Source organism: Hyla sarda, chromosome 2 (genome assembly GCF_029499605.1).
Source record: "Hyla sarda isolate aHylSar1 chromosome 2, aHylSar1.hap1, whole genome shotgun sequence".
NCBI classification, from domain to species: Eukaryota; Metazoa; Chordata; class Amphibia; order Anura; family Hylidae; genus Hyla; species Hyla sarda.
In genome coordinates, this window is record NC_079190.1 from 234,851,194 (window position 1) to 234,874,843 (window position 23,650).

A 23,650-nucleotide genomic window follows, 5' to 3' on the forward strand; every position below is an offset into this window, starting at 1 on the left:
CATCACAGGTCTCCCCCTCTGCAGCCCCTAACATCACAGGTCTCCCCCTCTGCAGCCCCTAACATCACAGGTCTCCCCCTCTGCAGACCCTAACATCACAGGTCTCCCCCTCTGCAGACCCTAACATCACAGGTCTCTCCCTCTGCAGACCCTAACATCACAGGTCTCTCCCTCTACAGACCCTAACATCACAGGTCTCTCCCTCTGCAGACCCTAACATCACAGGTCTCTCCCTCTGCAGACCCTAACATCACAGGTCTCTCCCTCTACAGACCCTAACATCACAGGTCTCCCCCTCTGCAGACCCTAACATCACAGGTCTCCCCCTCTGCAGACCCTAACATCCCAGGTCTCCCCCTATGCAGACCCTAACATCCCAGGTCTCCCCCTCTGCAGACCCCTAACATCACAGGTCTCCCCCTCTGCAGACCCCTAACATCACAGGTCTCCCCCACTGCAGACCCTAACATCACAGGTCTCCCCCTCTGCAGCCCCTAACATCACAGGTCTCCCCCTCTGCAGACCCTAACATCCCAGGTCTCCCCCTCTGCAGCCCCTAACATCACAGGTCTCCCCCTCTGCAGCCCCTAACATCACAGGTCTCCCCCTCTGCAGCCCCTAACATCACAGGTCTCCCCCTCTGCAGACCCTAACATCACAGGTCTCCCCCTCTGCAGACCCTAACATCACAGGTCTCCCCCTCTGCAGACCCTAACATCACAGGTCTCCCCCTCTGCAGACCCTAACATCACAGGTCTCTCCCTCTGCAGACCCTAACATCACAGGTCTCCCCCTCTGCAGACCCTAACATCACAGGTCTCCCCCTCTGCAGACCCTAACATCACAGGTCTCCCCCTCTGCAGACCCTAACATCACAGGTCTCTCCCTCTGCAGACCCTAACATCACAGGTCTCTCCCTCTGCAGACCCTAACATCACAGGTCTCTCCCTCTGCAGACCCTAACATCACAGGTCTCTCCCTCTGCAGACCCTAACATCACAGGTCTCCCCCTCTGCAGACCCTAACATCACAGGTCTCCCCCTCTGCAGCCCCCACATAACAGGTCTCCCTCTTACCAGACCCCCACACACACACACCACATAACAGGACTCCCACCCTTTCCCTTACATTGTGATAACATTAGGTCCCTTTTCCTCTCACCCAGTATAGTAGATCTTCCCCCGTGCAGCTGCAGTCACTGTGTGCCGACAGGAGGAGGGGCCAGGAGCAGTGAGGAGGCAGAGAGTAGAGGTGAGTGTACTGTCTGTACAGCTCCCATTACAGACTCTGTACCCCAGACCTCCAGACCTCCGCTCACTGTGTCAGCTGTCAGGATCCTCAGGATCTGTGAGTGATGCTGCAGCTGCGGAGCACACAGGTCCTGACACTTCTGACAGACTGACACAGTGACTTGTCGGGACTCCAGCCACTGCCGGCCCACACGGCAGCGGTATCCCGGTAGGCCAGTCCAACCCTGCACTTACCTCACAGCAGCTTCTCTTCAGTCCCCGCGTCTCCGACCTCGAGTCCTCAGTCCTCCCGCGGCGACTCCTCCTCGGCCGATGGCGTGGGCTTTGCCTTTTGGCCAATCAGGGAGCGGGAGGACCCGCTCCCTGATTGGCCAGGAGGAGGATCAGTGTAACAATAGCGAATTTTCATTCGCTATTGTCAGACAATGGGCGGGCTCGGGACGGCGCAATGCTCTGCGCCTCTGCCGTTAAATTATTTATTTAAAGTTTCCCGGGCGTCCCGGTACCGTTTGATCCACGGACTGATACCGGTCCACGGCCTGGAGGTTGGGGAACACTGACTTAAGGGATCACCCCCCCATATGACGTTTTTGTTGTGAAAAGGAAAAAGAATATAAAAAGCTATATACATTGGGTATAACATAATTTTTACCTCACAGTGAACGCCATGAAAAAAAAATTTAAAAGGCAAAATTTTCCAATTTTCACAATATTTTGGAGTTTTCCACAAAAAATGCTGCATGTATTAACAAAGATGTACCACTTAAAGTACAATATTTCACGAAAAAACTATCTTAGAATTGATTTGCTTAGTAAAAGCATTTCGAGTTAATACTACCTTAAGAGACACATGCCATATTTCAAAAAGGGGACTATAAGAGGGGTCATTAAGAAAAAAAACATACAACATCCTTAAAGGGGTACTCCTCCCCTAGACATCTTATGCCATATCCAAAGACTAGGGAGTAAGATGTCTGATTGCAGGGGTTGCAGCTGGACACAGCCATCACGCCCCCTCCAGTCATGTCTATAGGAGGAAGCGTGACGGCTATGTGCTAGCCGCCACACCCCTCCCATAGACATGAATGGAGGGGGGCGTGACATCACGTCACAAGCACGGAAGCTCTAAGCTTCCGTGGTCACAGCGCTGTGACAACTGCCCTGAGATCGCTGGCGGATTCCAGTGGCCAGACCCCCTGTGATCAGACATCTTATCCTCTTAACAAAAACAGTTTCCCAATTGGGCCAAGGGGAAACCAAAACACCTGGGAGCACATGTCTCTATGTAAACAATGTGTCAGTCCACAGTGATATACTTCCAGGCTATAAAGGGAATCGTTCTGCAGTTTGTTCTTTGCCGTACTTAGCAATTATTACACTTCTTGTACGTACTTCTTCATTTCATCTTGTTTTTTCCCTACCTATTATCCCTTGATTCTGCCTAGCTGTACCCGCTGGATTTTTTATATTTAATTAACTTCCATGGACATGTGACTACATGTGGACAATATGCATCAGAGGGATTTATTTGGAATTATTACCCATATGGTCTGGAAGTATCACATTATTGTGGATTGACAAGTTTACATCGGGAAGTGGTGATCCAAAGTGTTTTGGTTTCCCCTTCACCCAATTGGGCATCTGTTTTGGTTGTGTTGTGGGGTTTTGCTTTAGCTGCAATGAATAAAAGTTATGTTTTAACCAGGTGTGCACCCCCTTTGTAGATTTATTCATTTAGGCCTATATAGTTGGTGCTTATCTACCCTTCTTGTTTACGGTTTGGATACTCTGGTAATGTTTTAGTTTTGATACATTCTATTTTCTATCAGCTTTTGTTTGTTCACTGTGTTCTTTCTTCCCTTTGCAGAAGCTCTTTGTTATCATAACTTTCAGTAAACACATTGTGGAGCAGATGGTGTCTTTAATCGGGTGAGTAATAGAGTAACAATTGACTCTTACTTGCAACAGGGTTAACTGCTTTCCACTGAAAATGTTATCATTTCCAGGCCAGTATGATTATTCACAAGAACTGAGGTGTAAACCACTTGAAAACACGTAGGGGAGAATTTATCATTTCTTGACACCAGAAAACGAGCATAAAAAAGTTGCTATAAATGCTTCTGCAGATATAAGGCTTGTGCAACTTTTTATGCTAGTTTTCTGGTGTCAAGCATTGATTTCTCTCATAGAGGAAGATTTATTATTACTATTTAAAATTTAGACAGCTTAAAATTAGCCAAATGAGACACAAAGTGTGCCAATATTATCATAATGGTGCACGCTGTTTCTTAGGCTTGAAGCATCACTCTAGACATGTTAGCACTTTTTTTTTTATATCTCTTAGCTGGCTTACTTCAATATTTTTTCATTTTCTTTTTCACCACTCCTTTGGGTAGGCACAAAAAGTATCTAAAGCACATAATACATTTTGAACACAGTGTGTACACCAGATTTGTTGCTCAATTTCAGCAAGAATAATTAAATCTTTCCTAATGCCTTGCACTACTACTGTTATAGCGGTCTGCATGCTGTGTTTAAATGATTCACATCCTAAATATTCCTTTACCTAAGTGAATCATAGGGGTCCATGAGCTGTGAGTTAGAATTAGCTGATATCATCTTTTTTGGTGCAGACTGAAATTTGGGTACCTGTTGTTAACCATTCCCTTACCCATGCCAGGTTTACACTTCACAACAGCGAAATATGCATCCACGTCAGGATACCAGTTTTGAAGTTGTTTCCTTTTCTTCTTTGTCTAAAGGCTATATATTTTAGGCTGAGGTCACACAGTGTGTATTAAGGTGTATTTCATTGTAAAAACAAAAATGCGTCCGCTTACAAATGGAAAAATTGGGGCTGTGTTTTTAAGGTGCTCTATGTAGGTCTATGGGAAAGTGGTTGTCTGTGCTCAAAGTATGTAAAAAGAACATATTTTTTACATCTGCATAAATAAGGGACATGTCGCCTATTATCCTGGCTGGAAAAATGTCTTTTTTTTTTACATTTTGTGTGATGTTCTCTATTGCTTTATGTAATTGATATTACATACAACTTAGTGCCATGCCCTGAAAATATATCTTGTATTGTGTAACATGTTTTTTTTACATTTGAAAGAAACTGATCATATCCCACTGACCTTAAGATACTATATACTGAATAGATCTAAAATAATTTTTCAGAAGGTTATTTCAGTGGAAGAGTTAATGTGTCATCTCGTGATTCCACTTTAAATGCAGGGTAGGCTCACCCTTTTCAATTATCAAAACCTTTTTCAGTACATGCCAAAGAATGTATTTATAATCCTCTATATTTCCTGGCCACTCCTTTTTATCACATTGCTGTACTGGGTGACACTCACGCACAGTCACTGTGTTGCACAATTGCATGAATGAGATAGTTTTCCACCCACACAAGGTTGATCTTTGCTCTGAAAGATATGCTGTATCAACTCCATTTCATGATATTCGGTGTGACGCTGGTGATAGTCACTGTGCTTTATAGTAATAAAATTAACTCCCTGCAAATCTGGCATCCTTCCAAAGGTGATTCCTATTTTACCCATAATATCTATATATCCATAATATGGCTGATCTCTAAAAATGAGATACTCCAAATGTTTCTTACTGTAAGTAGGGGGGCTAAGGTTGGGACACTGCATATGCATATATCAAATGCCTCAAAAGTAAGTGAATTGATCTTTTGTGGGACTGTTTTAAAAAAAAAAGGGTAAATTATTTTACTAGCAATAATATATTCTACTTTATCATGTGTAAAAAGATTGGACATTAACTGGATGTAAACAGTACTAGAGTTATAAGCTGTATGAAATAGTTTTCTAGAATGACTTATCAGTATCATAGTAAAAAAAAAGAATTGTATTCTTTCTGAACCAGAGACACTTAAGGTGCAGTATTTGTTGAGTTCACAAAGTGGCATAGATAAGTAGATACACACTAGAGATGAGCGAACTTACAGTAAATTCGATTTGTCACGAACTTCTCGGCTCGGCAGTTGATGACTTTTCCTGCATAAATTAGTTCAGCTTTCAGGTGCTCCGGTGGGCTGGAAAAGGTGGATACAGTCCTAGGAGACTCTTTCCTAGGAATGTATCCACCTTTTCCAGCCCACCGGAGAACCTGAAGGCTGAACTCATTTACGCAGGATAAGTCATCAACTGCCGAGCCGAGAAGTTCGTGACGAATCGAATTTACTGTAAATTCGCTCATCTCTAATACACGCTATATAATCTGTATAGATATTGTCAGCACAAGTGCTTAGTACTGCTACCCCACAGTGATGTGATCCGAGATTTATATCCATAAAGGGACAATGGGGGACATTTATCAAAACCAGTGCAGAGGAAATGTTAATCAGTTGCCTATAGCAACCAATCACATTGCTTCTTTCATTTTTGAGAGGCCCTTTTAACAATAAAAGAAGCAATCTGATTGGTTGCTATGGACAACTGGTCAACATTTCCTCTGCACAGGCTTTGATAAATCTCCTGCTTGAAGTTCATTTTCCTGAATAAGTTGGGGTTGCTTTTCAGGTACTTTAAGTTCATTCCTTCTAAAGCATACTAATAGGTTTATAGAATCTGTGAAAAAATTAATAAAGGGGGACAGAAAAGATTGTGTTATAATAGTTAAAGTATTTTATTGTTAAACAAAATTACAAGCTATTTAATGAATCATCAATGATTCAAGTTTTCTGTTCACACTTCTATTCAGAATAATCCATGTTGGTGTTTTTAAGTCACAAAATCAACAGAGATTTGATCATAGAAAAAAGTGCTCAGAGAGTTTTTTTTTTTTTTTTTTTTTTTTTTTTTTTTTTTTTTTTTTTTTTTAGACAATTTTTTGTTCTTGCTGATCAATGATCAATTGAACTAAAGGGGTTATCCAGGGAAAAACTTTTTTTATATATATATATATATATATATATATATATATATATATATATCAACTGGCTCCAGAAAGTTAAACAGATTTGTAAATTACTTCTATTAAAAAATCTTAATCCTTTCAGTACTTATGAGCTTCTGAAGTTAAGGTTGTTCTTTTCTGTCTAAGTGCTCTCTGATGACACCTGTCTCGGGAACCGCCCAGTTTAGGAGAGGTTTGCTATGGGGATTTGCTTCTAAACTGGGTGGTTCCCGAGACACGTGTCATCAGAGAGCACTTAGAAAAGAACAACCTTAACTTCAGAAGCTCCTAAGTACTGAAAGGATTAAGATTTTTTAATAGAAGTAATTTACAAATCTGTTTAACTTTCTGGAGCCAGTTGATATATAAAAAAAAGTTTTTTCCTGGATAACCCCTTTAAGCATGTTCTGAAGGAACAGTGGAAGCAGCTGTGATCCTTACTTCTTCACGGTTGCTTAACAATCTCTTCAAATAAATCAGAATGTGGCATGACATAAGGCCCAAAAATGACAAGGCGTTATGTTCTTCATAGTCAGCTGCTCCACTTTGTCTCTGGACATTCCACTGCTCCACACCCTTTCATTCAGAAAATGTGCAGCACATACATGTATATGTTTCGTGGATCACCAAAATCATGCTAAAACACAAAAGTAAAAAATAGTGTGTGTGTGTATATATAATATATATTCTGCAGTTTCATAAGACAGTATTTCAGTTTTAGTATACATACTATATGGTACATGCTTGGGGCTTAGCTGCAATAGCCCAAGAGTGATGTTTTAAAGACAACATTTTTTATTCGAGTCTTTATTCATGCTGCCGTAACCACAGGTCTTCAGGGCAGTCATTGACACCTTCTTCCTGCCCCACCAGCTTCAATTTAAAGACCTCTTTCTGCTTGTGTATAGTAAGAGAGCTATCAATCAAGCCTTGCGGGGTAGGCATAGGCCACCACTAGTTGTCAGGCAGCATGAAAGTGACGACAGGTTCCCATTTATCTTATTTTGGTGGAAATAGGTGAAACTATGCGATTGTAATTATGTATGTTTTATCTCTGTACTCACTGGGATTCCCTCGCTGCTACCCATAAAGGATCCATGCTGAAGCACTTAGGAGTCCCAAATATTATATTGTACTGAGGTTTGCAGTCCTCAATGTACATAGGCCTATAGTGCTCAGACCTTTTGCAGGCTGACCTATGACATATTCCAAATCAATGTTGCTTCACTTGCCCAGTCATAACCGCAACTTGTGATGGTAAAACACAGTCACAGTTTCCCTCAAATCCAGCCTGGTATTCAATTACCCTTTGTCGTTATAGAATAGCTGGTGGTATGTTACAAATATACATTGGATTCCACCATCTTTAATAAAGAAATACTGGGAAGACTTTGTGCAAGTAGCTCTTGTCCTACCCAACCTTTTCTCTAGTGCACTCCCAGGCAGAACTGACAAGAAAGTCTGATAAGGTAACTACATTTACAAGTTTATAAGAATGGGGAAGAGGCTAATAGCAAAGTTTCTTTTTGGTCAATTTCTGCAGAAAAAAATCACATCTGTTTTTTAAATTGAAGAATTCATGACACGTTGTGAACGCGTAATTTTATTGTGAAAATAAGGGATTCCACACACAAGACATTTTTTAGCATTATTATAGGTTTACAGTTGTTGATCATCATGTAGCCACATACTTTAATACTTGAATGTTTAAAGGGAAACTCTAATTTTCAGTCCTTGAATACTGATGTTGGAAACGGTTGCTGCTGCGGGGAACTCTCTTTATAAATGTCTGGTCCATATGGACAGGATATGGGTATAGATCCCAATGGACATATCCCGTGTCTATGCTTAAGAGTTATGTAAACAAGGCCTATTTGGTTGAGCTTTTTATTCATTATCAAAACTGATCACCTTCTTTATTCTTACTTTTGAGTAACTTACACACAGAAAGGATTCTTGTTACCAAAGAAGCACTTACATATAAGAAAAAAAGTTGTTTCTGTTGGAAATGTTTAGAAATGAAAGGAAAAGTCAATAAATATGTTTATGCTTGTGAATGCAAAATAGGAAATCTTTATTATTGTTCCTGAGCATAATTGCTATTGCTCTGCATTTTTTATAGCTTTGGCTTTTTGCTGCTGACTTATGTGGGCATGAATTTGCCCATTGTGTCCTGATGACATCAGCAAAGCCAGATAGACAAGGGTAGCTTACCTCTGTAGTTACTGGAAAGAACACAAAATTGTACTAACTGGAAAGAGGATCAGAGCTGCCCAAGAAATAGTATCATAAACACAGTAATGTAATGCGAGCAATACGCTGGTAGCCTTTCTGAGTATTTGTTATAAGAGCTGAAGTACGTTTTCTGTTAGATTTTTGTATGTTCCTGTAGGTTGCACCTTCCAGAAAGTGCACTTTAATTGTACTTCTTTTCCTGGGAAGTGCTTGTGCTCTTTTATTGAGAAATCACAGCAGCTAATAATGTAATTTATGAGCTTTCACGCTGTTCTCCCAGCTGAAGTATGTCAGCTGCATAGTCTGGTAGTAACACTACATAGTATTTGTACTAGGCAGGTTTCTTTGTCACTATCCCTCGAAACTCTAAGTAACCTTCATAGCATAGTTAAAGTGGTGATAAAGCACTGGATTTTATTGTAAACACTGATTTTTAGTATTGGGTAATTCTGGGATCGACGGAATGATTCTCAAGTCATCGTCTCCTTGTCCCAAGATCTTAGAATACTTGTATTATTAGGCTGAGTGTATGTAGATGACCATGATGGCTTGAAGCAATATATTATTGTTTAGTTGCAGGCATGGAGTGTTATTTACCTCTGAACCAGACATATAAGGGGAGACTTATTGACGCAGTCTTGCATTTAGGCAGCCAGAAGATGACAATGCATTTAGTGTATATTGCTAGACATGTGAGATACTCTTCTGCTTCTCTCGGTTGGCTTGCCTAAGAACAATATTTTTTACAAACATTTGATGCGGTTCGGCATATTTTCTGCATTTACATCCACACGCCCTTTGTAGACACTTTTCAAAACTTGTTAGTGAAGTGCAAAAAGTGCCACACACGATAAATCCTGGGTAAGACTTCTATACCATTATTTGATGCAGAATGAGTGTTGAAGCAATTTTTTTATTACTGTAAGGTAAGAATATTTATTTTCTTACAATGGTCAGACTGAGGCTATGTTTTGGTCAGACTGCGGCTATGTTTTGGTCAGACTGAGGCTATGTTTTGGTCAGACTGAGGCTATGTTTTCCATGTTTGAGCCTCATTTTGGTCAGTATTTTTTTTCAGAAAAAAAAAAGGTGCAAATCTTTCCATTATAGTTTTCTCTGTGCTAGTTCTACTCCTGGAGTTGGTAAAAAGAAAAAAAAATGATTGATTAATTAAAAATCACTGACCATAATGAGGCTCAACAAGCTAAGTGAGAACATTGCTGAGGTCTTTACATTACAATGTCACATTAGTCACAAAGTCCAGCATAGTTTTTAGCAATCAGCCAACATGTAAAGTCACATTACTTATCACACAGTATAGGCAAGAGATTGAATTTTTATTGATATATTTTCTGTCTTTTTTCTCAAAAGGCAGCATCCTCCAGGAATGCAGCTTTTTTTTTTTAGGTATTTTTCCTTAGAACTTGAAAAATGCCTGAAAATACAGTTGTTAAACAATTGACAAAAAAACTGCCAACCAAAAATACTCTAACAAATACAAGAAATAGGCCATTTATATTTTAAAGCTACAGAATGTCACTTTACTATTTGTCAGATGAGAGATTTCTTTACCCTGTGTTCCAAATATAGGGTGGTTATCTGCCAAGTCTTAACAGGACAGCACTTCATCATTCTCAACAGTGTGGCATGTGCTCAGCAACTCATCTGGTGTAATGAACATTTTATATTGCCTTTGTATGGAAAGTCCATCTTGATGAAAAATAGCCCTTCTTATACCTTGCTGTTCAATTGTTTGTAAATTACATTTTCTGACGATTTTATGAGATCTTGAAGGTTATACACTTCCTTGATATGCACCTTTGTAAATGTCAGGTAAATTATACATTTTGTTTCGAACAAAGCACGACCTACAAGTATAGTCAGTTGTTTACTCTTTGACAACAATGAGAATAAGATTTTCCACTTTTGTCTGACATCAGAAATCAATAGAGCATAAAAAGTGTACCATGCAATCACTGCTTCGTGTCATACCTGCGTGTTCAGGCAGAATAAAGAAGGCAGCCTTGTTACTTTGATCATTTCTGGCTCGTAAGATAGTTTATACTGAACTATTATTTATATATTCTATCAGTAATGTAAAGTTTTTCTTGATAAAAATCCGTGTCTAGGAAAGCAAAGTGAGCACCAATATTGCCCCCATTGAATCTGCCATTTATATGTCACCCAGCTTTTCTAGATTACGAAATAATGAATTACTCTACTGTATTACTATATCCCCCACTAATTTAATACTGCATAGCTAAGCATATTTGCTTTTTGGGACTTGGGGCTTTTGGAAAATCTGTGTGATGTTTTATCTCCTATAATGTTGTATAACAATAAGCGTGTTTTTCCTCAGACTGATAAACTAGTCAGTGGAGGTGACATACCTGCCGTCACCAATGGCAGCCAGCTAGCTATAAATGAAAGCCAGCCTGTGGTTGAGAATAACTGGCAAATACTTTAACTACTTGTATACCATGACATTTGTCAAACCATTGGCCCAAAAAATATATAAACAAAAACACTCCCCTTGGTGTGACCTAATGACTATACCTATATTAGTTGCCTGCTATAGCAGCTCAGGCCTGAAATCACTGTCTGTAGAATACTATGCTCTAGGTATAGCCTAATAGAAACTTGCTTTTTTACATGGGCTGACAGCAGTGCAATAAAAAACAGGGGTATATTAAAATTACCATCCTGTGATAGGGCAAAAAGACAAAAAGGTTTAATGAAGTCAAGAAAAAGAAAAGCAACTAAAGCAAAACACAATAATAACCTTATTCTCTGAATTTTATATATATATATATATGTGTGTGTGTGTACAGTAGGAAGTGCATATTATCATAACTTGAGTTATATAGAAGAGCCACACAGCAGGGGGCCACAACCCATCCTGTATGCATACAAACTGGCTGTTATTGTAGATTGTAACCCAGTACTTTACAATGAGAGAATGTGAACTGACATTTTCAGATCATTTCCCCTTTTTCGAAAACAAATAGCATTTCTGGCTTTCCCCTTTTAATAAATAGATGTGAATGGTTTCCTGGTAGCATTCCCCTGTTGAGCAACTCATTTAAGTAGAAGAACACATCTGCAAGCCCCCATGTGACAAACTGTTCATTTAGAAAGATATGTTTCTTGTGGCATATTTTGTGCCACTAGTTTGGAGCTGGTGTTGTTAACATGTTGTAAACTCAAGAACAAAACATGTTCTCGGCATTCATTTTAAGGAGGTGTGTATGTGCACGGTCTCAAAGCCAGAAGCACCTGGGGCTTGAGTTTCTCTCCTGGGTATGTCGACCTTGTTTGGTGAGTCAGGCTATTGAAGTCTGAGGTCCATTCTGAGTCACTCATGATGGCATCCTGCTATTGGTGCAGCCTCAAGGAAATGGTTGGTAAAAAAACATGAGAATCTTTATCAGAGCAGGAAATGACAAGTCATTAAAATACTATCCGTTGGTGCTGTTGAGATCACTGCTTGGAAAGGAAGAGCAAAAAAAACTGTTCCAAAGTTCACATATTCACAGAGATCGAGAATCTTTATATCTCATTTGTTCAGATTCTTCTTATGGGTTAGTTTGCACATTTATTAAAAAGTTTCTGATGCAAGTGAGTTTTAGTATTAGTAAGTGACATAGGGAATCTGCATCTGCAAAATGTAAGGTTGCCCCTTACAGATGTACAACACGTGTATATAGGTATGGCCATGGAGATTCAAATAATGACATCGGGCAAGTAAAGGATGGAAAGGCAGGTAGCTGGAAGAAAAGCATTGGCCATGGTGTATGAATCACATTTAGGATGCAGTTTCTTGCCCTTCTATTTTAGAAAAAGCAAGAATGGATACCTTATTTTGGGAACATTGGCACATCTACATTGTATAAATCTAATGTAATCTTAATGAATTAGTACATTTTATATATATATATATATATATATATATATATATATATATAGTGTTTTTTTTTTGTTTTTTTTTTTTTTGGGGGGTGGGGGGGGGAGAGATTTATCATTGGTTTTATTTTGGGTTTGAATGTAGTCTGGCATGTGGTTTAGCTTTTTGCTGTGGTTTGTGATTTATCAATTGCGACTTTTTTTTTTAATTGCCCGGGTCACACTTACAAACTTGCTTACATCTGAGCTACTTTGCTGTTTATGAAGAACGTGCACCTCTTTGATAAAGGTGAAGGAATTACATGTGACATACTCCCAGCCAAACGGAGGTAAAAAAAAGGACTTGATTTACATAGACAATGATAAATTCCCTTTATGGATCACATTTATGGTACATGCATGTCCAGCACGTAGAGAGAAGATTGTAAGCTTACTCGGCACAGTGATGGCCTGACTGAGTAAATGCATCCCCTATGCAGGGTTGTTGAAAATGTTGCCATTATATGAAGAGGAATAGTGTTACTTTATATAAAGAATCATAGTATATAAGCCACAAGCATAAATATAAAAGTTATAGCAATAAGTATAAAGTTACCTATGATAGCCAGCTAGTTAGAAGCAGCAGTGTCCAATTCTATAAGGACTTATATAAATAAATATTTTGTATCAGTATTGCTCTTGTTATTATCTAAGCCCTAGCAACAACATTAGGCTCCCATAGTACTTTAGATCTCCTGTTCAACCCCATGGTACTGCTTTTAGGGAACAGTATTTTGCATGTGTTCTTTTTCAATGTGAATGATTTTTGTTATTCTCTTAATAATTAAATAAATTAAAAAAATAAATATATATATATATATATATATATATATATATATACACATACACACACACACACACACACACAGGGAGAAGGAAAGAAAGAGAATTGTTTTTGTTTAGAAATATTTAAAAAGCGCTTTTGATCTTTTTAAAATGTTCTTCCTTTTGTATATGTTCCCACAGTTTATATTTGAAATGGTCCTCTCTTTTTAAATGTTTTGACTATTTTTAGTCACTTTACAACATCTTTTATTGTCAAGATTTTGTTTCTCCTAGAAATGTATACATCAAAATAAAAGCACACTATGGATTATAGACAAAACACAATTTTAATGGGTTACACTAACATGAGATTTTGTTCTGTTAGGATAGTTTGTATGTTGTACAGAGAGCTTCGCCACTCTTCATATAAATGTTATAGGTGAAGTTCATATACTTATATGAATAATAACAGATTCCTCATATTTTCAAAATTTCCTTAAACGTTTTCAGAAAATTCACATTGATCGTTAGATATGCATATCTGTAATTTATTTTAGAATTGTATAAATGTTTAGGTACATGCATAAAACAATAATAAACTGAAAGTGATACATTGTTTTGCACAACAATTCAATCACTACATGTTATAATTGGAATATTTATCAGTAGAGTGGGAAAGCTAAGGTTTTCAATCATAGAGGGTGTTTAAACACTGTTTTTGAAGCGTATACAGTCCAACAAAAATTGACTTACAGCAAAAATTTGCCTGAAAAGACCGTGTGTGAGCAGAAAAACTGCGGAAAATAGATGTTAGTATATTCATGTTTCATGCATGTTCCTGCACTTCTGCACCCTTTTGTCCTAGACGGACAGGAGATACTTGTCCACTTGTAAATATGTTTTATATTACTTATGGAAAACCAGATAATCATTTCTTTGAAAAAAATAACTGAAAATTAGGGCAAAATACTCTGTGTAAATATATAGAATTATGGTATATTTTTAGAAGACTTTTCTTCATTGTGCTCCATAATAGCTTAACGAAACAGTATTTGATAAATTATACAGGGGACATAGATATTTAGATTTATAACTATCTTAGGGCTATGTATGATCTTAAATATATCATGTGATTGGTCTGATCCTCTTGCTATAATATCCTAGTGATAAGGGATGTATTATTGCATGTGCTTGTTCTGAATGAGGCCCCAGATGTTGCTTCTAAACATCTACATTTTGGATGCACGTTTAAGTCCCAATACTAATACTAAATGTAATATAACATGACTATGACTATATAAAGTTCATATATGAAATGCACTTTCCCAAGTTTACAGATTAGGGTAAAACACAAGTCCTTTGACAATCGCAATGCCTAGATGTTGTAATCAAGATTCGATAGATATACCGTGTGTGTGTGTGTATATATATATATATATATATATATATATACACACACACACATACACAGACACACACATATATAGATAGATAGATATAAAATGCACTTTCCCGATTTTACTGATTAGGGAAAAACAGAAGTCATATGAGGATCCCAATACCTACATGTAATAAAGATTTTATATATATATATATATATATATATATATATATATATATATATATATATATATATATATAAATCTCTGTTTGTCTTCATGTAATATTATTATTAATTAATATTAACATTAAATACCCAATATACTGTTACAGTTCCCAAAGCAGCTATTGTATATATAGTTTTATATCATAGCGTAGACTGACAAATATATTTATAGAAAATGTTCCTCAACACATGTACATTATAGAAAATATAACTACTTCATATCAAGCATTGTCAAAGCCTAGACTTAATTCCCCTTAATTTAATGGTAAACGTACTTGTCCCCATCATTTACACTATAGGAACTGTCTTAAAGTGGCAGTTAACCTTGGTTTTGCACAGTCATGAATTAACGCTTAAACTAAAAATGATTGGAATATTAAAATATCGAGAATTTACTAAATTCTTAGAAGCATTGCTTCTGAGAAGGTGATTTAGAATGCAGTGATTCACCATAAGTAAGATGTATTTAATGATGTTTTAATTGGAAATATATTTTCTTATTCTGGTTTACTGGATTGCTAATTCAAGATAATTTTGTTTCCATTCTAAAGATACCTCCACGTTGGGGTTTCCTGCAAAAGCCAAGAGCTTAGGCTGTAGAAAACCTTGCTAACCTCAGCTTCAATGTGTGAAATCCCACTTTCACTTTACAACCCACATTTGTAATTTGTGCATTTAAAATGTTAGTATTTACTACAGGTAGTAAAGTGTCACAGTCTAGGATATGTTAATGTTCTCAAAAAATTTACTCACCTCTTTGGTTCAGATTACTTTGTAACGTCTTTTATATCCATAAAGCGGTTACCATTAAACATTTTGGGTACAGTCATTGTAGCCATCCATGGATATTATGTAACTCTGATTATTACTCATTAACCAATATGTAAATGTTCTGTCATTTTGTTACTTTATTCATTTGCTCAGTCTCTTATGTCATATTTACATAGCCACAAAAGCATTCTAAAAAAGTGTAGAATGCTAAATGTACTTTTCTACGATTTTATATTGGAAATAAATATGACAAAAATATATTTTTTAAATTTAAATTAAATTACTGTCTTCCAAAAAAGCACAATTTTAAATTACTATAATGTGGCTATATAAGTTTTTTTTTTTAAGGAAAGAACCATTTATAATAGACATTACAAAAAAAACACACAGAGTAAAGTTCCTACAGTACTTATAGGACAATAATTGCAACTATTTTATAGATGATAAAGCAAAATTCGCTAAATTTAAAGGAATAAGAAACATTTACCTTAGGAGCCATATGTCTGCTTGTATTGCTCTCATAGCCTCTAAAAGGGTCATTACTCAACATCAGTATCCTGCTCATACTGTTCTGTGAGAGTCATTTCTGGGATTTCTTAACCTACTATGATGATCAATTCCATCCCTAGACCATGATTCAGACTTTTGCTGCAAGCCTTGTATTAATCCATTGTGTTAAGGATGCCGGCAGTCGGCCTGGATTTTCATGGTATATTTATCAGAATTGACCTAATTTAAATAGCAGGATCGATTGATCCAGCTTACCCCATTATATAAAAATAAATAAATGTGTGTGTGTGTGTCTGTGTGTGTATGTGTGTATATATATATATATATATATACATATACATACACACATACACTGCTCAAAAAAATAAAGGGAACACTAAGATAACACATCCTAGATCTGAATGAATTAACTAATCATATGAAATACTTTCGTCTTTACATAGTTGAATGTGCTGACAACAAAATCACACAAAAATTATCATTGGAAATCAAATTTATCAACCCATGGAGGTCTGGATATGAAGTCACACTCAAAATCAAAGTGGAAAACCACACTACAGGCTGATCTAGCTTTGATATAATGTCCTTAAAACAAGTAAAAATGAGGCTCCGTAGTGTGTGTGGCCTCCATGTGCTCGTATGACCTTCCTACAATGCCTGGGCATGCTCCTGATGAGGTGGCGGATAGTCTCCTGAGGGATATCCTCCCTGACCTGGGCTACAGCATCCGCCAACTCCTGGACAGTTTGATGGAGCGAGACATGATGTCCCAGATGTGCTCAATCGGATTTAGGTCTGGGGAACGGGCGGGCCAGTCCATAGCATCAATGCCTTCCTCTTGCAGGAACTGCCAACACACTCCAGCCACATGAGGTCTAGCATTGTCTTGCATTCGGAGGAACCAAGGGCCAACCGCACCAGCATATGGTCTCACAAAGGGGTCTGAAGATCATATCTCTGTACCTAAGGGCTGTCAGGCTACCTGTGGCAAGCACAGCCCCCCCAAAGAAATGCCACCCACACCATTACTGACCCACCGCCAAGCACGGCTTGGTGTTCTGGCAAATGCCAAACATCCTGCACGGTGTTGGGCTGTAAGCACACCCCCCACCAGTGGACATCGGGCCCTCATACCACCCTCATGAAGTCTATTTCTGATTGTTTGAGTGGACACATGCACAGCTAATCTTCTTGACACAGCTCGCATTGATGTGCCATCCTGGACGAGCTGCACTACCTGAGCCACTTGTGTGGGCTGTAGACTCTGTCTCATGCTACCACTAGAGTGAAAGCACTGCCAGCATTCAAAAGTGACCAAAATATCAGCCAGGAAGCACAGGAACTGAGAAGTGGTCTGTGGTCAGAACCACTCCTTTATTGGGGGTGTCTTGCTAATTGCCTATAATTTCCACCTGTTGTCTGTTCCATTTGGACAACAGCATGTGAAATTGATTGTCAATCAGGGTTGCCTCCTGAGTGGACAGTATGATTTCACAGAAGTGTGATTGACTCGGAGGTACATTGTGTTGTTTAAGTGTTCCCTTAATTTTTTTGAGCAGTGTATATATATGTGTGTGTGTGTGTGTGTGTGTGTGTGTATATGTGTGTGTGTGTGTACTTAAACTTATTGTTGAAACCATGATAAAATATGTGGGCACTTCTTACTTTTTCATTACATTTATTTAATAACTGATTGGAATAGATACTTGAAACAGTTTTTATTGTTTCTTCTTTTGTCCAAATATCCATTTTTTTGTTAATGTATTAATATATTTTATGTATGTATTAATATATATATTTTTTTATTGTGCCTTTTAGGACATATTGCTATTACAATCAATTTTAAATGTCACTTTTAGCTAAATGGACTGATTTACTGTGTATATCTTTCTGTCTATTATGTTATTGATCATAGAGATATTCTACTAGGAAAATTATCTATCTTTCTCTATCATCTAGCTAGCTATCGCCTGTCTATCTATAATATAGCTTACATCTACCTATCTAGAATATCTATATCTGCTTTATGTGACATATCTATCATCTATGATCAATTTAATCTATCTGGGGTGTAACTTTCTACCTATGTAGAATATCTATATTCATCTATGTATGACCTATCGATCAATGTAACTTTCTATAGAATGCCTATATCTCTTGCCATTATCTATCCCACATCTATCTCTATCATCTTGCTTTCTATTTATCTATAATATATCTGTTATCTACGATCTCAAATCAATTTATCTCTGTCTATCTATCTTTCTATTTATCATATAATTATTTATTTATTTACTATCTATCTATTTCTATCTTTGATGTGTTTATCTACATACCTATCTAGAATCTTTCTATCTGTGAGATATATATTTCTGTCTCTCTCTCTCTCTATATATATATATATAGTAGAAGAAGGCAGCACATCCAGGCATATAGTTGATGCAAGCAGGTCTAAGGGACCCCGGTCCCAGGGTCCAAGTTTAGCTATCCAAAATGAAGGAGACAGCAGCACACAGGTATATTCAGATAAAAGGTGATTTATTCCATGAACAGAGTGCGACGTTTCGGTGTCCTCACAACACCATTCTCAAGGCTATGGTGTTGTGAGGACACCGAAACGTCGCACTCTGTTCATGGAATAAATCACCTTTTATCTGAATATACCTGTGTGCTGCGGTCTCCTTCATTTTGAATATATATATATATATATATGTATATGTATATGTATATATAATCTTTCTATCTATCTATCTATCCTTTTGTACAGGTATTAGACCAGTGCTTGAAGCACAACTATTGATGTGGGTCTAATTTTATGTATTATGTATTTATAGTTAATTGCTTCTATAATAGAAGTGCCCAGCTATGTTAGTGACTTATATATTGTATTTCTAGCAGTTGGGAGCCAGTTGTGTTGTGTTGCATTAGAAAGCCCTCACATTCTACATAGGTCAGCCAGTATATATTTGTATTCTAGTAAATAATGGTTTTGTATAATGGGTTGCACTGCCTATTAAATCAATCATACAATAGCCTTGAAAATGATTTTAGTCCAGATTTGCTTACTAATGTCGGCATGCATGTAATGATACCCTATCATTGTTCCAAGATTCCGAATACTTTAGTTCCTTTGTTTCTTTTCCTTTTTTCTAATCACTGACTTCTGACCAGCAGGGAGGTCCTTTCAAAGCTAGCTAATCCATTCTTTTGCAATACCATGACGCATACACTACATAACCCTTCCAGTGCCAGGACAGACACAGCACAGTGCTCAGTACTGTACACGGCTCAGTCAGGACTGTAAAGGGTTAGGATACTGTCTTTTTTTTTTTTTCCCTTTCCTTACTCGTTTAAAGAAAGCTACGCCTTTCTGGACACAAAGGGGCGAGACTGGAGAAGGGTGGGCAGTTTCTGTTTCAAGTGAGGATGACACAAGCACCACTCATTTCCTTATTAATCGGTTCAAACCAGTTCTTACAGGAACCGCTGGTGATAAATGTGGGAGTTCTCAGAAGTCATTCATTTCATTTTCTGCACTGCACCAGGGCACATAACACAGCCTAGTGCCTCCCTCACTAACCGGGAGGGACACACAGTACTTACTCATGGTGCACTGATGTCCTCCTTATACTAGGGCACTATTCTCCTCTTCTTGTTCAGTTGGTAAGTAGAAAATATTCTAACTATTTGTCTATTTTTCTTTTTTTTATTTCTTTCCATACATCATTATTTTGACTGCACACGACATGGATGTAGGGCTGTTCCAAGTATCGGACCTTCTTTACAAAAGCCTGTCCAAGAGTATCTAGAAGCTCAAAGGAAGAAGCTTCACCATAAAACAGATGCAGGAGCCCCACAGGTAAGAATAGTTTATTCCTTGTGTAAGACTTGTTGACAATATACATATATAAAGAGAGAGTTTACTCTATCATATTTACTTTTCACTGGTTAAAAAACTGTTAGTGCTTTTACTGTTCATTTTGACATAGTGGCATATAGTGGTGTCATGTTATCAATACTGTAAGAAAAATATTTAGGCTCTACACACATCTATGTATGTGCATGTCAGTCATGTAGCATAGAAGATCATCTAAATGTACTAAACTGGATTACTTTCCCACAACAAATGAATGGATAATACACCACAATCCTGGCCACTCCCAAAATACTTGTATAGTAACAACATTATATAATGTAGTGTCATGCATACATTTTATTTGTGCAGTGCTATATTTTATTTATAAATATAGAATATGTTTACATAAACAGTAATGTAAGAATGGCAGCGCTTAGTATTAAGGTGTATATATGTTCCAAATTTCTATAAAGTGATAGTATAGGGAATGTGACTTCTAGAAATGTTCATGAATGAAACACTGCCCTCTGCTGGCATATTGCAGTTTAGTTACTGCAAGCCGGGCAAGACATAAACCATTTAGATTGGAAAGTGATTAAAAGATAGTTGACACATTGTCCAAACAAGTAGCCCAGCTTCTGGAGAATGACATTGTACTGAAGACTGCCTCATGTGACCATGTATTGTAAAGACTTCACCATGCCACCTTGTGCTTTTGTTCTGCAGAGTGAAAACTGGTTATCATGGGCATTTGAGAAGCTGGTCATCGTTATGGTGATTTATTTTGTTCTTTCCATCATCAACTCCATGGCACAGAGCTACGCCAAGCGAGTCCAACAGAAAAAGTTATCTGTTGAGAAGACAAAATAAGGGGATGCACTCTGGGATTAAATGGGAGGGTGATAAAAGACATAATGCTACTAAGCAAAACCTCAAATGACCCGATTTAACCGTTAAATACAAATTGGCGAATTTAACTTTGGACATTTTTAACCATTTTTTTTTCCAAATCGTATTAAATTATTTTTTTTTTGTAATTTTTTTTTTTTCACAATATAAAATGTTAACAGCTTATGTGGATACGTTTTTTGTCTGTGTGGCAAAAAAGGTAAAGTATACACCATTTTCAACCTTCTTTTTATGGTGAATTTATACTCTTTTCTTTTTTTTTTTTTTTTTTTTTTTTTTCCTTGTAACTCACATCCTGTAGCTGAGGCTTTGGTTACCCATGGTCCTTTAGCTATTGGAAGTCTACAAATACTTACATGGTTTATCAATCTCTGCTTGACAGGACATGCAAAGAATTGTGGTTAAAGAGTAACTGAACAGCCACAGACTGTCTGTCTTTGCTAGAGCTCATGTAAAGGAAGCAGGCCAGGGTATTGCAGAGCATTACCTTATAGACTGTACTAGTTGATGTGAAATCTTGGAAAATACTTGTCTCTTCTTAAACTGGATGATAAATATGCATTGCTGTTTTTGTCTGTAATGCCCAAGTAATGTTAAGAAGGGTTAGTGCACTGCTGTGCATTGTGCTACCAAACTGATGTACTCTTGACTTTTTTATAGCCAAGGTTTTCTTGTAGACCTGTTATTTTTCCTTCTGTCAAGGGGCATCATCTGTGATGAAAGGTCCATCCTAATCACTGTGGAGAGGCTTCTGAATAAGGTACTGAGTACACTTACATCCCACTGCATAAAGTATTACTTTGGTTATTAAACCTATATGGGACAGAGCACTGTAATGGTTAATATGTTTGCATATCTCCAGCTCCTTGGGTCTTTGTCACTTCAAAAATCCTACTACTCACTGTATATAAGAGAAAGAAGGCTTGGAGGAAAGTCTAGCAATACAACATAGCCAAAGAAATATTTTATTAGGTGGGAATTGTTATCTTTACAGTTTGCTGTCATTACAGTCCTAGAGAAAAACTGCTTACAGAAATGCACACTGTTGGTAACCGTCCTGCTCTTTACAACTGACCATATTTGTTTTGTTTTATTTTGTTTTTTTATTCTGTGTATATAGACTGAAAAGTTGAAACTGAACTTTATAAAGCCACCTTTGATCATTCCAAAACTTTTTGTGTCCGTTATTTACCTGCCCCAAGTGTTTCCTTTATTCTCTCTTTGTCATTCTTTGTCATGTGTGATTAGTTTTATATTTCTGTTGCATTGATTCTTTTGCCCACTCCACCCCTTTAGCTGTTGGACCAAAGTTTATTGCGTGCCTGGTAATCCTCCCTGTAGAAATAAGGCTTTTGTCTGTGATTTCCCAATCATTCTGGCTTTGCAGAAGCAGGAAGAAGGAAGTGTGTATTCAGCTCTGGCGCTGTCTTCAGTAGTGACCTAATATTACAGCTGCCTTCCTAGAAAACTTATTCATGGTTCCACTTGTTTTCCTGCCAAGCCTGAGTCATTGGAAGCCACATTAACTCCTGATATCACAGTTTTATTCATTATTTGTGTCGGTCAGATCAACATTGATTTCATATACATACATCAGCCAGCATGGGTACTGTTATTCTGAGTGTATATATGGTAGATTTTTTATAGTATTTGGGATGGGGATATGATCATTAGGGATCCAGTGTAAGAGGCACTTTTTTTCTAAAGCAAGGGCTTACTTAAAGAGTATTAAAAACCATAATTGGCGGTAACATCTTCAGAAACGGTTATTTTCTATTAATTTAGTGGATTCCGTTTTTTGTTTTAGAACCTGTCACCTCTGTGCCTGTTTGCAAATGCCTGTGGCAGGAACATTTTCTTAAGTCCGTATTGGTATCCTTCTGTTCTGAGTACAAACATTCCATTTGAATGAGTCAACAACCGATGACGCATGTGAGCCCGTTTTGCAATCATATTTCAGTGTGAAAAGAGCTTTATCAGAAATAAATTATTCACAAGTACATAGTGAAGTACAATAGTAAAGTATAGTTTTTATGAGTCAGTCCGTTTATTTTATATGCTTGTTTTGTTTTATATTGACATTGAACCTTTTATGAGGGGTACTGTAGCGAGGATGTGCTGTGCTTTTCCTTACAGTACTCTGACTTATTCTCCCTGTTCACACCCTTGGTCTTGTGTAAGCAGTAAATTGCATAGTTGCTTGATAACCTTGATCATTCAACCTTCATGCATTAAAGGGCAATGCATCCATATTATAAATGGTAAGTTATGGCGAAAAAAAAAAGATCTGAAGAAACTGTCATCATGGAACCTGTTTGCTCTGTATTTTTCTGTGTTACCTGGATCCAATGCAGTATTTCTGGTTGTGTTACATATTACAAGTATCTGGTAAAAACTTCCGTTTATTTGTACTAGAAATGCACATTTTCAACAAGTCATACTCATTGTCTTAACCATTGTGCCTCTCTGCTTGTTGTAGCTACATTGCACCTCCATCTATCGTCGTTGTGACATCTCCATGGCTGTACCATCCTGTCGGATAGCTTATCAGACTGATGTTGACTGTTGGATCTCATGGCAACAACAGTCGGTAGGCTGTCTGACATTTTGGTGTCTTTCACGTGACCAGAGTTGTCGTGATCGTTTTTGTATTCTACTACACAGCAATCATTACAGTGAAAGGCGTATTGTTTCTTTATGTTTTGTCATGCTTTAAAGAAAAACTGTCAGCTTGCTCCACCCGCACTAACCAGCGGTACTGACTGGTAGTGCAGGGGACGCTGATCAGTTTGATGCCTACCGTGCCCGGATCCGCCCCGCCGTTTGGCAGAAATCTTCGTTTTCTGTATATGCAAATTAGCTGCTTATTGGCACTGGCGG

At 37.7% G+C, this 23,650-nt stretch overlaps 1 protein-coding gene across 1 annotated transcript in view; it reads left to right on the forward strand.

The window, feature by feature from the left end:
• VMP1 (vacuole membrane protein 1) overlaps positions 1-21,057 on the forward strand; it is a 131,565-nt gene extending 110,508 nt beyond the window's left edge. Inside the window, exons 11-13 of the mRNA XM_056556667.1 lie at positions 3,118-3,179; positions 19,762-19,864; positions 20,588-21,057. Of these exons, the coding sequence (XP_056412642.1) occupies positions 3,118-3,179; positions 19,762-19,864; positions 20,588-20,731 (309 nt within the window). The 3' untranslated portion in view covers positions 20,732-21,057. The remainder of the gene's footprint in view (positions 1-3,117; positions 3,180-19,761; positions 19,865-20,587) is intronic.
• The last annotated feature ends 2,593 nt before the right edge of the window (positions 21,058-23,650 follow it).